Consider the following 15,201-nt stretch of genomic DNA (forward strand, 5'->3'; position numbering starts at 1 on the left):
AGAGAAGGTGGAGAAAAAAAACAATAAGGCAACAACAAAATCAGTTTATTGGTGAGTTAATATAGGAGGTCCAACATATAACTGACAGGATTTCCCCACACAGAGAACAAAGAAAATGGAGACAAGAAATTGTACAAGAAAATGCCCCAGAACTGAGGTATAAGATCTTCAGGCCAGAGGTCCCAAGAGGGAATAGTTTAGGGCTTCAAGAAAAAAAAAATGAACAGTATGGGTAGATTATGTGATATATATGAGTATTTGGAAAAAAATTATTGCTAGAAATTTGATAAATCCATTGTTGCATTTGGAAGAAGAAAAATAACAGATATTTTAATTTTTTTTCTAAAAAAATATTCAAGAAACTAAGCAAATAGAAAAGAGAAGCAGTTACTAGCTCCAAGAAACTTAATCATACAATATTATGTGACTAGAATATGAAACAATATTGACAGGGTCGATATTTTATAAACATTGATTGGCTTGGTCCATAATGCCTAGAATTGATAAATCAAGAAATAGTAGTATGAGCATAATACTCAGAATAGTAAAATGTATATTCTAATTTCAAAATATTATTAACATTATGATTTATTTTAATATTCTAAGTTTTGTGTTCCGGAAGATACGGTACAGATTCTCAACATCTAGGCAGGAGAGAGTGTGAGGAAAGGTAGACAAAGGAATGCTACAAGCATATATTATGTTAATTCAGAAAAAAAAATTAGAACTGAAGTAGAGAACAGAGGGAAATATAGGAATATTGCAAGCAAAAATGAAAAAAAATCATTAACCTTGATTTTCATTATAGATGAAAGAATGCTTCAGATGAAAGTATTTGAAATGCAGGGCCCCAAATAGTCAAATAATTACCTATATTTTATATTTCACTTTGCTTATATAACCCTACTGTGTTAGTCAGCTGTGACCAAAATACCTGACAAGAACAACTTAAAGGAGGAGAGATTTATTCTGGCTCAGTTTCAAAGGTTTCAGTCCACTGCCAGCTGGCTCCATTGCTTTGGACCTGGGAATGTGTGACATAGGAGGCTGTCATGAAGGAAGCAGAAAGAGAGACAGGAAGGGGTCAGGGACAAGATAAAGTATCAAGGGCACCCCCCCCCCCAGGTCCCATTCCCTCCAAAAAGGTTCCACCACCCACAGTTCCCACAGCTTTCTCATAGTCCATTCTGCTCTGAATACCTACAGGGATTGACCCTCTGCTGAGGCCAGAACCCCCAGGATCTAATCATCACTTCCCCAAAGCTCCACCACTGCTGCGCTCAAAATCTCACCCCTGCTCATTCACGAGCCTTTTGGAATATTCCAGATCCAAACCACAACACTTAATTATATTAAGTCACCTTCTTCGGGAAAAACCTTCCTTTTAACTTCCAATATACTTTGAGCCTTCTCTTTGGGTCATTCTATAAGTTCTGCAACAGCATTTTCTCATACTTGTATACTTTTTTTTAATTATTTTGTAAAATGCATTTGTAATCTGCAGGAATGTAACCCAGCCCTCTGCTCCTGTCTCCCCTCTGCACTGTTGTATTTCAGAAGAACTTGAGTTTCATCTCATTCTAGTATAGATTTTTGCTTCAACCTATCAAAAAAAAAAAAAAAAGGCCCATCAAAGAAATACTTTTTGTACCAATAATACTGCATAGTTCCTACACACCATGTTGAATCAATTCAAACTGCTTCTGTTTTGCATAGTTTTCATCTCTGATTTTGAAAATGAGCTTTCATTCTGCTGGCATCACGAAGTCACTGGAGGCTTGGATGGAAGCTGATTTCCTTCAGAGTGTTGACAACTGCTCTTGTCCCTCAATCAGGGCTCTTCTCACCTGAGACTGCTTTTAATTATCTGCCCAAACATTTTTTTTCCAAATGCACAATGACATTGTCAATTCAAACCTAAATATTTATTAGAACGGATTTGCCTTTCAAAATCTCAAGAGAAATATTTTTTTTTCCTTCCATCAGTACTAGATTTGAGACTTCCAAGTTTCTTTGTTGTGTATTCTGTGTGATGGGCTTTTGTTCCATGTTTCCTACATGTTGAAGGTTCAGCCTCCTCGCACCCTAACTTTAAGCAGCCCTCCTACTTGACTCCATCTCAGACAATTATTTTTTTCTTTTCTTACATGTACATAAACATTATATATCTTCCACCAGATGATCTCTTGGATTCCATACAACACAGTACTATATAATAGAATAAAAAAATGGAAGTATAATACTGGTTTAATAGCAGTTATGTAAGTACATTTATGTAAATTTACATAAAACAGTTATGTAAATTTACATTTTTAATAAAAGAAACATTCTGGCTTCTTTTAGCTAATAAGATCTTCACATTCCTACAATTTTTCACAGAAGTTTGCATTTGGCTGTGTAGTTTAAATAGTCACCTCCTAGCTTTCCTTTACAAACATTTTTTTTCCTGCAACTTCCTGCATAATCAGCATATTAGTACAAATTTTACATTTGCCCACCAAAACCCACAGCAGCCTACACTGTGGTCTGGTTGATGGAAAACATGTGATATTACTAAAAATCATCAACAAAACACACCCATGTGGGATCATACTCCTCTCCCTTCAAAGCAAGCAGAATCCCTTTGGGATAGCCATTATACTGTTCCCTAATATGGCAAATTAAAAACTGTCTCATGTACCCCCAAAAGACCTTTTTCTTTCTTTTTTCTTTTTGGTACCATGATTGAACTCAGAGGCACTTGACCATTGAGCCTCATCCCCAGCCCTATTTTGTATTTTATTTAGAGACAGGGTCCCACTGAGTTGCTTGGTGCCTCACTTTTGCTGAGGCTGGCTTTGAACTCTAGATCCTCCTGCCTCAGCCTCCTAAACTGCTAGGATTACAGGCGTGTGCCACCACGCCAGGCTCCCAAAGACCTTTTTCAACATATGATTAAACCCTTTAACTTCCGTGATTGAACCCTCTACTTGAAAATAACCCTAGCTAGGTTTGTGCTGTGCGATATTACATGGTTAGTGATTGTTAAGCCTTCACTCAGCTCCAGCAATGAGCTGACTGCTTTTTATACACAATCACTTTACTCCTTACATAAAACCCAAGAAGAGGAAATTTACTTTACTGGTTAAAAAATAGAGGCTTATAGTTTAGTAACTTCAATGAGCTCCCACAGCTGGGAAGAGGTAGAATAAGAATTTCAGCCTAGAGAGAGTGAATCGCAGGTCCACCCTCTAAGCCACCACACTTTATGTATTGCTTACTGCTTTGAGAAAAGGGGGAAAAAAAAACAATGATGGAAATAAACATGGCAGTTTGCACAGCAATGCAAATAAACTGGATTTGTTAAAAGCAGCCATACTCAACAACCAATCAAATTTTAGACAAATATTTCCGCACTTATCAACATGCCAAGAACAATGCTTGCAACCACAAGAGCAGTTGTTTTAAAAAGTACTGAGCTCACACATGGGTCATCATTTTAATTTCCTTTACAATCACCATGCATCCTGAACTTTTCTATCTCGTCCACCCCACACAGAGAGTGAGGCTCATCTCCATGGGTCTGTTAGAACACTGACCTCGTAGTGGGTAATGTATATTTCCGCTGAAGTTCTCACTGTGCAGGCCAGAGCTGAAGGCAAGCATTAGTACAGATCAAGGCCAGTGAAGTGGGTAATGAGGTTTGGTACATAAAACACTTGGTATAAATGCAGGGGAACTTCTGGCTTTTCTTTAACATTAACTGCTTTGAAAGGCATCACGTGAAATGGAATGCTTGGAAGGCCAGTAGCTGAAAGGAAATAATTTTCCAAGCAGACCACTGGTAGCTTCAGCTAGATGCCTTTCACAAATATGGAGCTGTGTGCATGCAGTGAGTTATTTTTAATACACACTCCATGGGGCGACTGCTAAAACGGACGGCTGAACCTGAAGAGCATCACCCACCACAGCAGAAATGAGGAGTTGAAGGGCCATTCCCATCAGCTTCACTGGAGGAAGATGGTCTGAATCCTCACACACATATGTATGCTTACAAAAGACACAATTAAAATATCCAAGCAGACAGTTTTCATCTCCTCAGGTAAAACGTGTTCTTACATATTCAGATTCATAGGACCTGAGCCACAGAGGGTGGTAGATGGGGGGGGGGGTGCCAGGAGGGGTGGTCATAAAAATAACATTAAAAGGATAATTACATTCTTTCTTGAACTTTTAAAATCTTGTCTTGTTCCACTTTCAACTGTCTTTCAGATGGGTCTGTATTAAGCAAATGCTTCTCAGATCCATACAGACACATCTATATGGCTTTCTTCAGAGCCAGGTGTAATTCTCATTATCCAATGCCAAGTGTTTATCCCTGTGGCAAAGCAGGGTGAGTGGTAGGTGATGGGAGAGAAAGGAAGGAAGGAAGGAAGGAAGGAAGGAAGGAAGGAAGGAAGGAAGGAAGGAAGGAAGGAAGGAAGGAGGAAGAAACTAGTCCCAGGATTCTTTCCCTCCCTCCTTTTCTGCCTTCCTTCCTTCTGTTCTCCCTCTGTCCCTCCTCTCCTCTCTGTCCCTCTTTTCCCTCCTTCCCTCCCTCCTTCTCTCCTTCCCTTTCCCCCTCCCTCCTTCCTTCCATCTATCTGCCTTTATATCATTTCCTTTCTAACATTTTAGTAGCCTAATGTGTGCAGGTGCTGCGCTATCTGCTGGGTTCACGCTACTCCTCATCACTAATTACACTGGCTTGTCATTATCAATCTCAAGGGCTTCACACCCTGTGTCTGATGGCTGCTTCCTTAGTTTACTTTAGACTCCCTGAAATCAGGGGCCATGGCATATACCTCTTGGGTTCCCTCTGTCCACTATGGGATGTCTTGAGTTTGTGTAGTGCATAGCAGGACAACCTTGATGGAGTGTTGGGCCACCTGACTCCCAGCTCCATCATGTACAAGGTAACCTCAGGTAAGTCGCCTGCTCTCTGGCACTTCCACTTCCTCCTGTGAACCCGAGGAGATCGTAGTGTGAGTCCATCCATCCACAGAAGTTGGCTTGAGCACAACATCATAATGGGAGCAAAGTCACTTTACAAAGCCGTCCTTGCCTAGGAAGGTGCTCCTAAGCAAAATTCAGAAGAACTGAACACCAGAGACGTGCCCACCTTCTGTTAGAAGTGTGTCTCTGGCATCACCTTCCTGACATGGAAACCAGAGCATGACATGCCCCTGCTTTAAACACTTGGGCTTCAGTACAAAGTCCAGCTCTGTACACACAGGCTTGGTTTCCGTTCAGCTTTGTCATTTTCCACTCTTACCCATCAGTCAGGTGTGAAGGTCACATTCTGCCTTCCCAAGCATACTAAGTCACAGTGGAGGCCTTTGCTGTTTTGGGGCCTTCCTTGAGGCACTGCCTTTCTTAGCCCTGTCCAAGGAGAGACCAGGTACCCTTCTCCAGAGATACCACAGAATTTTATAACACCCCTGATGTCACCCTTCTTCCTCTGTCCTGTAGGTATTTGCATCATGCTTATCCATATCTGTCACTAGATTGGTGCTGGTTTTTTTTTTTTTTTTTTTTGTCCTAGGGATTGAACTCAGAGGCACTTGACCACTGAGCCACATCCCCAGCCCTATTTTATATTTTTATTTAGAGACAGGATCTCACTGAGTTGCTTAGCACCTCACATTTGCTGAGGCTGGCTTTGAATTCATGATCCTCCTGCCTTAGGCTCCCCAGCCGTGGGATTACAGGCTTGCACCACTGTGCCTGGCTAGATTGGTGCTTCTTGAGAGTGAAGTCCTAGTGGCATATGACACATAGAAGACACTCAATAAATGACTTGTCAGGTGGGAATATACATGAATGAATGAGAAACGTTTTGATGAGCAAGGAAGAGATTATTTACAGAGGTGCAGTAGATTCTGGAAGGACTACCTGGGAACTCCCTTAGTGTTACTGATTCAGCAAACCAGACTTGACACTCAATAATAATGTTCTTTCCCAAAGATATCTGTGTTTTAGTCTCCAGATCCTTCGAAGAAGTTACCTTTCATGGTAAAGGTGAACTAAAGTGGAAGATGGACTCAAGGATGTTAATCAGTTGACCTTAACCTGGGAAGATTACCTTGAATTATCCAGGTGTGACCAGTGTCATCACAAGGGTTCTCAAAAATAGAAAAAGTAGCCAAAGAAGACGTAGGAGTAGTTAGATGTGAAGAGGATTGCACTTACCCCTGGAATCTTAAAAACAGGAAGGATGGGGCTGGGATTGTGGCTCAGCTATAGAGCGCTCGCCTAGCATGTGCGAGGCCCTGGGTTCAATCCTCAGCACCACATAAAAATACATAAATAAAATAAAGATATTGTGGCCAACTACAACTAAAAAAACAAAACAAAACAAAACAAAACAAAACAAAAAACAGGAAAGAGGCCATGAGCCAAGACGTGGGCCCTTGGAAATTCTAGAAAAGCAGAGAGATTCTCCCCTAGGATCTCCAGAAGGGAATGCAGCCAAACGCATTTGGCTTAGTTTAGTAAGACCTTTGTATGACTTGTGACTTAAAAAAAATCCCTGTAAGATAATACATCTGTGTTCTAAGTAGTAGGGTTCCTGGTACCTTGTCATAACAGTAATAGAAAACTAATATGCCAGAGAAGAAAGTATAAGACTCAATTAGGACAAATCACTCACCTCTTGGTGCTTCACTTTCCTGATCAACAAGGTGGAGGCAAGCATCCCTAATCTAAGGTCGGTGTTGGAATCTAAGACTTAGCAGTAACCATGTGTCTCTGGCAAGAGACTTAAACCTCTCTGTGCTTCAATTTTCTTATCTGTGAAACAGGGGCAACAACCGCATTGGGTGAGGATTGAAGTGAATCCATGCAAAGTGTTTAGAACAATGTGTGATTATCATTTGGAGAGGAGGTATCACACTTCTAGAATTTAGTGATGGCATCCAGGGATCCTGGGCATCCCAGGGCAGTCCTTCACAATGAAATAGTTTGCTAGACCTCCAAAAAAACCCCACACACCCCTGTCACATTTTCTTTTTTTTTTTTTTTTTTTTTTTTTTTTTTTTTTTTTAAAGAGAGAGTGAGAGAGGAGAGAGAGAGAGAGAGAGAGAATTTTTAATATTTATTTTTTAGTTCTCGGCGGACACAACATCTTTGTTGGTATGTGGTGCTGAGGATCGAACCCGGGCCGCACGCATGCCAGGCGAGCGCGCTACCGCTTGAGCCACATCCCCAGCCCCCCCTGTCACATTTTCATGTGTGCACCAAGGATGACTTTTACATAGAGGTGCTAATGTGGAACTTCTTCATTAATACCTCTAGTGTAGTATTTATCTATTGACATTCTGCTTTAAAAAGAAATAATGTCTTTCCTCATTATGTTAATTTTGGGACATTACATTATTTAATTTATTTATTTATTTTAAAGAGAGAGAGAGAGAGAATTTTTTAATATTTATTTTTTAGTTTTCGGTGGACACAACATCTTTGTTTGTACGTGGTGCTGAGGATCGAACCCAGAGCCATGCGCATGCCAGGTGAGTGCACTACCGCTTGAGCCACATCCCCAGCCCGAGATTACATTATTTTAAAATTTAAATTAGAGACATACTCTATTATTTATGAGATTTATTTCATGATAGTATAAGGGATGTTAACAAATTTGTTATTCAAAGTGTGCTTTGGATCTGAATTCAGAGAGAATAAGATTTACAGGTAGCTACACCCAGCTATTCAACGAAGAAAACCAGGGCCCAAACAAATTTGGTAACTTGTTAAAAAATGAAACCCAGGTCTCAAGACTTTCATTCAGAATCTGAGTATTCTTTAAGAATCTATATGGCTTAAACATAGTAAGATTCCTCAAAGATGACATTCTCTTCCAATCCTGCCACAAAAAAAACACTGTCCACCGGTTAGCCCCATCTTCCTGTTCCACAACCCCCACTTCCACCACCAGAGAAAGTGATACAAAAAGGAGATTCCAGATGACCTAAGCATCCTGGAGCAGAACTAAACGTTCGCCCCGTGGACACAGTTCATGTTTAGCACTGTCCCTGGCTTTCTCCTTTGAGTTTTTACTTTTTCTAATCCAGTTCCATGGGAGTCTTTTGGACCCAGGGATACGCTGTCTAGCCCCACCTCCACACTTCAACATGAATCTTCTGGAACATTCTGAACAACTCAATCTTAACAAAGTTACAGAATAATTAATTTTATTATTGTCTCAATTATAAAAAGTTGACACATATTTCAAATTACTATTTTACAAACCAACTAAGGAGCAAAACCTCTTCCCATACACAGAGCTGCCAAGGACGCTTATGCAGGTGTGCCCTGCCCATCCACAAAATATTCCAGTCACATTGCAGACTATGAGAATGGTGCCCTGGAATTATAGGTTCCAATACCTGCGTGGTTGATTGTGGGGTCCTTGATCCCCTCCATGAGAAATGAGTACATGGTATGAAAATTTCTGATCGCAAGTCTAATGAGTACTTAGTAGCCAATGGCTTAACTGGCACTTTGTTTGCTACTGAAATCTGAACTGTAGTTTAGTCTCCGCACTAGCCATGTGTTCAACCTTGTCTGTCTGTGACAGTGGGCCACACCATAGCAGCTTCCTTATGATGGCCAGACACGTGTTGTATCCAGATTTTAAGACCTTATCCTCCTTTCCTCCCCTTCCTTTGGAGTATTCTGTACCATTCCAGCTTCCTGCTCAGGATAGTCTTCAGTTCTTTAGCATATCTGGGGAATGGGGCAAAATGCCAGGAGCCCGATAGCTTCAACTGGCTCTAGTGCATAGTATCATGTGTGCCTAGAGGTTGAAGGTATGAACTTTTAGATCACATAGACCAAGACTTCTGATGTGCTCCTGGTCCTTTAAGCCAATAACCTAGAGTTCATAAATTTTAGTTTCCTCTTTAATAAAGTGAGCAACAATAGTATTGGCCTTACAGAATTACTTTAAGTGTATCATGAATAAATGCAAATAAATTCTAGGATGCTCAAGAAATGTGAGTTATTATCATGATTCTTGATCCTCAGATTCTGTTTAAATCCTGTGGCCCCCAAAGGAATGATCTCTTCCAGCATTACCATTCAATTTCAGTTAAGAAATATAAACTCCGGTAAAGGAAAAGGAAAGGATTGCTCCTTAGAAGGGACAGTTTCCTGTTTGTTTCATTTAAATTGTAAAAATACTTTCAGCAGGCATTGATGTAGGCCCTTTATGCTCTTCCATAGGATGTACCTGTGAAGTAAGGAGGCCCAGCAGTTTCCTTATTCCAATTTTGCAGATGAAGGCACTAAGATTCAGGGAAGAAGATATAACTCTGTGGCAGAATCTAGCTCTAGAATGGCTGGGTTGAAACTTGCTGTTCCTGGTTTCACTTTGCAGGGTGTTCTCCTAGTAGAGGTAGTAACTTTCCACAAGGGGGCGCATGTGCAGAAATGGTGCACACTGATGGTGGGTGGGGTACTAAACTAATCCCCCAAAACTCCCTCAAATAAAATAAAATAAAACCAAATAAAACTAAAACTGTATATTTGGCATAAAAATATATCTTTAAAAATTTCCCTTAGTGCTCTAGTCAACCAGATTACGTTCCCAAAGCCTCTCGTAGAAATTTTAGACTTGACCCTGCATTCAGAATATGAGGTGTGTGTTTTAATGAAGCCTTGAGGGTGGTTCTAACAAATCTCCTCAACTGGGAATCTCTGCACTAGGCCAGCTACAAAAGAGAGGGTTTGATGTCTGCCTTGAAGTATGACCATGACCATCACATTCCGGACACTGTAGGACCTACCAAACAAGAGACAGTCTCTTGAGAGAGGCCTGCATTTGTATCTCTTCTTAGCAGTCAATTTCTTAAAAATTGGGCTGGGGAAAAGTCTTCCACACTGAGCCAAAGTTGTTCACTTCTAGAAGGCCCCAGGTCTTCTCTACACGCCCTGCCTGCAACATATGGCAGTGTTCTGAAAATGTCATGTGAGGGGTTTTGCAAAACTTCAGTTTTTGGTTGCTGTCTCAAGAAAACTACACAGCTGTTTGATTTATTTTATTTTTCTAAGTTTAATTTTAACTACACAGAATCAGCTTTTTCCTTTGTATTTATTTATTTTTCTCTTTTCTGGTGAGAAGTTTTTTGTTTGTTTGTTTGTTTGTTTTGTTTTTTTTACCTCTTTCCCAAATCATTATTCATTAAATAGAAAACTAGAAGAGGAAATAAAGAAGGGACATAATAAAGGACAATGTTTAAACTAAAAAAAAAAAAAAAAAAAAAAAAAGAAAAAAAAAAAAAGACTTTCCTTTTGTCTCTCTTAGCCCGGATATCAGTAGGTATTTCAGGCTGAGCATGTACCCAGCAGTTTACAGTCCAAACTGCACTTGTCCAGATCCTACCTTGTCCAGATGGCTCTTCTCTCCCAAACCAGCACACTGAGTCCAGAAAACTTTTTTTTTCCTGTTTACTTATGTTAATCATCAAGCCAAAGCAAATACTTTCTGGATCCAGAATGGTAATTAAATATGAAGACATCACAAAATCCTCTAGACAAATAAGGGGGGGAAAACCCTCTTTGTATTCTAGATCAGGAGTTGCATCAGCTGTCACACACCTAGAAAAGTTTCCTGACTTGGAACCTTCTGTGTCACACACCAGCATAATTAGGTGACAACTAAATTTACTTAAAGTCTTAGTTTGGGTCTTAAATTAATTACTATATCACAATGTCTCAGTTGAAATAGGTTTCAGAAGCTATGAATTCATTTATTCATCCACTCTGCCTGCATGTCATTGAGCACCTAAGCTCAAGAGAGAACCATAACTAAATAAAAGCCCCCCTTCAGGACAACTCAATCTATAGAAATAGAATTACTACATGATATTAGGGTCCATACAGTAATACCCACAGCATTAAAGAGAATAATAGATCACATGAGAGAAATGCAGCTATAGGAAAAAGGAGAAATTACCAGTAATTACCAGCCTGCCTGCCCTTCTTCCCCACATAGAGCCACATGTCCTCCAACAGGTATAAAAGGGCCTTCCTATTCTATTCACAGTCAATAATTAGGGGGTTAAGGATATCGGACCTTAAGAGAGAGAGTTTCTAAGGTTCCTCACATGCAGGAGAAACTTTACAAATGCAAAGTTGATTCCACACCACTCTGAAAAGGCTCCAGAAAACACAGGCAGAAAAATCCTTTCAGCTCTCCACCCCGAGGAACCTGGAATCCAGACTGACCGGCCAAACACCGGCCAGTGGAAGGGAACTCGTGCCTAACTGCAACACATTTCCCAGTCTTTGGCACTACTCCCAAGGCAGAGCCCCACGGTCTCCTATTTGCTTGAGGGATCTGGGGAAGGACTGCTGGAGTTTAGCATTCAAAGACTGCCACCTCTCTCTGGTTCTTTTATGATTCCATTCAACCCTTCAAGGCTGGGTTGCCCAGGTTTCTGAGGGGGACATTTTGATAAAGGAGAAAACTATCAGGTTCGCAGTTAATCAATGGCCCTGATTTGCAACTTGGACCAGTTAACATCCCGTCTACTCTTCGTGTGCTGTTCCACTTTCCAATCCCTACACTGAATTCGGATCGACTGTTGATAAAAATGAAACAACATGCATTTAGCACCGGAGCCGGTCAAGAAACCCAGCTTTCCTTGCCTTTTCAGGTACCTACTCCTGGGTCAAGGCCTGTAACGTCCTGGGAGTGAGGACAAGTCGTACCCAGGTGGGCGAAAGTTGTCAAAACTCAAAACTCCATGCTGAGGCCACCCTGATCCACTGGCCCTAACACACACACACACACACACACACACACACACACACACCGCGGGCCCTGGGGTGTAAGGACACCTGGCTGCCTGTGAGTGTGTTTGCGGGTGGCAGACGGTAGGTGTGCGTTAACCCCTTACCTTCCAGCAGCACTTCCTTGCCGGCTCGTTTGAGCGCCTGCACCGCCTCATCGTGGGTGGCGTCCCGCAGGTCTGCGCCGTTCACCGACAGGATGGCATCGCCCACATACAGGGCTTGAGTCTGGTCGGCCGCCAGACCCTTGAAGATCTTGCTGATGAGTATAGGCATTTTGTTCTCCTTGCCCCCCTTGATGCTGATGCCCAGACCGCCCAACTCTTGCTTCAGCACCTTCACGCCGCGCTTCTGGTTGGAGATGGACTCGGGCACCTGCTCCGGCAGGTCGGTGAAGGCTGTGCGGACCCCCGCGGGCGAGTCGGGGGGCTGCGCGCCTCCGGTACCCGGGTGCCCGGCCCCAGCGCCCCTGCAGAACGAGCCATTGGTGGCAGTCCCGATGCCGTCGTACGCCGCAGCGCCCTCCTCACAGCTGAGAACAAGGGCGTCCTCGCTCAAGTTCACCAGAACTTTATGCCAGCGATCCCGCACCAAAACTTCCAGAAGACCGCTCCGCTGAGCCCGGCCGCCACCTCCGCCAGCCGGCCCAGCCGCCACCGCCGCCGCCGCTACCGCCATCTTTCCGGCATTCTTAAAATGCCATGTGATTGCAAAAGGGGGGAAAAGTGGGGAAGGGTTGCGGCGGGGAGAAAGCGGGGCCCGTGGGAGCGAGAGGAGCGGGTCCCGCAGGGAGCAGGCGGCACGCGGGACTCCGCTCCCGGAGTTCGCAGACGCACTCCGCGCGAGTTGGCAGGCGCAGCCCAGCTGGTTCCCCCTCGCCTGATCCTGGGCGGGGTGGAGCAACCTAAAACAAGGAGAGACCGAGACAGGGGAGGGGAAAAGGCCAGCTGCCAGCTGCAAAACCCCAAACCGAGGGGAGCCGCGGAGCAGCTAAGTGCTGGGGAGAATCCGTAGGAGGAGACACGCTCGCAGGGAAGGGCGGGGACCCGCCGCCCAGCGGCCGCTCACCTGTTCAGCCACCGCAGTCTTTGCGCTCACAAGCGACGCGCCGGCCCGGAGACCCTCCTACCTGGTCCACTGAGCGCCCGTTGCGGCAGGGACAGCTTCCCTAGCTCCTTCCCCGCCCCGCGCCACTCCTGCCCGCCGGGTCCTTCTTTCTTCTCAACTCTCCCTTCTCCGTGGCCCACGCACCTCTCCTTTGACAAGTGTGTGTGTTGTGTGTGTCCTGTCTCAGTGCCCTCTCTGAATTCGTCTTAGTCGCCTTCCCTTTCAGACCCTTCCTGTAGATGACCCTTAGCCCTATTTCTTCAGTTGAACGGTAGATTGAGGTCTCCGCAAACTGGCTTTTTCAAGTCAAGGCTTCGCTCTTTCTGCAGAATTTTTCCGTGTCTGTCCTTCCCTGGGAGGACAGTTGATGCAGACCAAGTCTTAGGCTGTCCCAGAGTCAAGAGGGGAAACTGGCCCACGCACCCTGAAATATCAGCATAACCTGAGCTCCCTAAGCCCTCCTCTTCTTAATACTTTCATCTTTCTATCTGGCTCTGGATAGCTTCTTGTCTGCCCAAGGTTTTCAACAGATCGCGGACTGTCTCAGATCCCAGGAACAAATGTTCCTCCAACTGGAACCCAATCTGAACTCCATACTTTGTCCTATATCCCCCAGCTCTCAGATCAAATGTTTTCTGGGGCTTTCTCTTTCTTTTCCAGATCCCACAGAGGAAGTACCCTACTTAAGAACTCAGATGGAATGGCTTATCTTTAAAGCATCTTTATAAGTTGCTTACTGTTATCTGAAAACTGCATTTTTTCCCCAAGGTAACGATATTATAATTCTTGGTTACCTTCTTAGGCCAATCCAGAAATAACCCCATAAGATATATCATAGCTGGACATCCCAGACTTCTCCTGTCCTGTCCTGGAACCTCTCAAGTTGTCCCAGGAGACTCCAAACAGGTCTCATGGTTCATTTAAAGTGTTTCAAACTTCTCATATACCTCCCCTTCCCACTGAGTGCTCTCTCTTTCTCTGCTCTCCAAACACAAAACAAAACTCACTAATCTGCCAGTACCTCAAAGTGAATCAACCCAACAAGGTGTCTGAAGGAAGGAAATCTTACTGAACATGTGTATCATTCCACTGATGTGTATCATCATCAAAAGTTCTGTATCCTTTCCAGAATGACTTACTCTTTTAATCAAATGCATTCCTAAAGAGTGAAGTCTCAAGCAAAGTCATATAATGAATTGAAAATATTTGGAGGTTTTCTTGAGAAGGGGGTGTCACTGTGGGTCTGGGATTAATGCTTCTGTTTTCAGCTCTCCCTTTTCCTGTATTTTCATACCCACTGGTTTTCTAAGAGCTCTTAATTCTTTCATGCAAAGGTACCCACATCAGGAACTGCATTCTTGGGGGCTCTTTAGCCCTTAGTGATGCACAGGATTCAACAGTGAGCTGACAGCTGGTATTGCTATAGGGAGGAAAGTCAGCCAGGTCTGGCCCTTGCTTAAGAGGCCGAGGACTTTTGAACATCACTATGCAGGGAAGTCAGAGTCTAGGACCCTGCATTCTAGCCCCAAAACATTAAGGTTGAGATGGACACTAAAATGCCAGTGTGAAGATTTTGAAATCCAAACCTATCTGTCCCAAGACCACATATTCTCCATTAACAGTGTGCCTACATATTTCCTCTGTGGCCAAACAATTTGGGAGGCCCAGACACACCACAGGTAATTTATCAATTTGCAATGAGAAATTGCAGGCTCTGGGATGGAACTTTCTCAGAATCTCTGTGATAGGCACATTTTTTTTTTTTCTCTGTGAGCAAATCTACATGGGAAGAAGTATGCTGCTTATTGAAAGTTGCATCAAGATGAGGAGAGACAAGTGTTGAGTATTAGGCTTGAGGCGTGCATGTTAGCCAGAGATGGCCTTGCCAATGGAATTATAATTACAGCCCTGTTTTAAGTGCTTTACAGATATTAACCTAACCCTCCCTGCAATTCTTGGGGGTGCTTACTGTTATTATCACTCCCATTTTACAGGTGAAGAAGTGGAGGTATGAGTTTAATAACCCACTTGGGTCAGGTAATTAGTAAGTGGCAGAGGCAGTATTTGAAACCAGCTATAAAGTTGAGACTCTTAACCATTGTCCTACAGTCTCTTAAAAATATTCAAAGCCTGTCAGCGACAGGCCCTGTGTCCCTGTGTCATCTGCACACTGCAGTCAGCCTTTCCCCTAAGAGGAAATCACCACAGGTGAAGGAAGAACAAAACTTCTGGCCAGGAGTGAAAGAGAGAAAGTGGAGGGGGCGGGGTTCCACTATCCCCTTT

General features: G+C 43.2%; 1 protein-coding gene across 2 annotated transcripts in view; it reads right to left on the minus strand.

Annotated features, from left to right (window-relative positions):
- Positions 1 to 13,146, minus strand: part of SNTB1 (syntrophin beta 1) — a 226,776-nt gene extending 213,630 nt beyond the window's left edge. The window contains exons 1-2 of one of the 2 annotated variants that reach the window (XM_081266576.1): positions 12,880 to 13,146; positions 11,919 to 12,715 (exon numbers count right to left, since the gene is read on the minus strand). In XM_081266576.1, coding sequence (XP_081122702.1) covers positions 11,919 to 12,489 — 571 coding nt within the window. In that variant the 5' untranslated portion in view covers positions 12,490 to 12,715; positions 12,880 to 13,146. Of the gene's footprint in view, positions 1 to 11,918 lie in introns of both variants that reach the window. The other variant, XM_081266575.1, reaches the window with a different exon arrangement.
- Between the last annotated feature and the right edge of the window lie 2,055 nt (positions 13,147 to 15,201).

The sequence above is a fragment of the Spermophilus citellus genome (assembly GCF_964194105.1).
Source record: "Spermophilus citellus genome assembly, chromosome: 14".
Taxonomy (NCBI): Eukaryota; Metazoa; Chordata; class Mammalia; order Rodentia; family Sciuridae; genus Spermophilus; species Spermophilus citellus.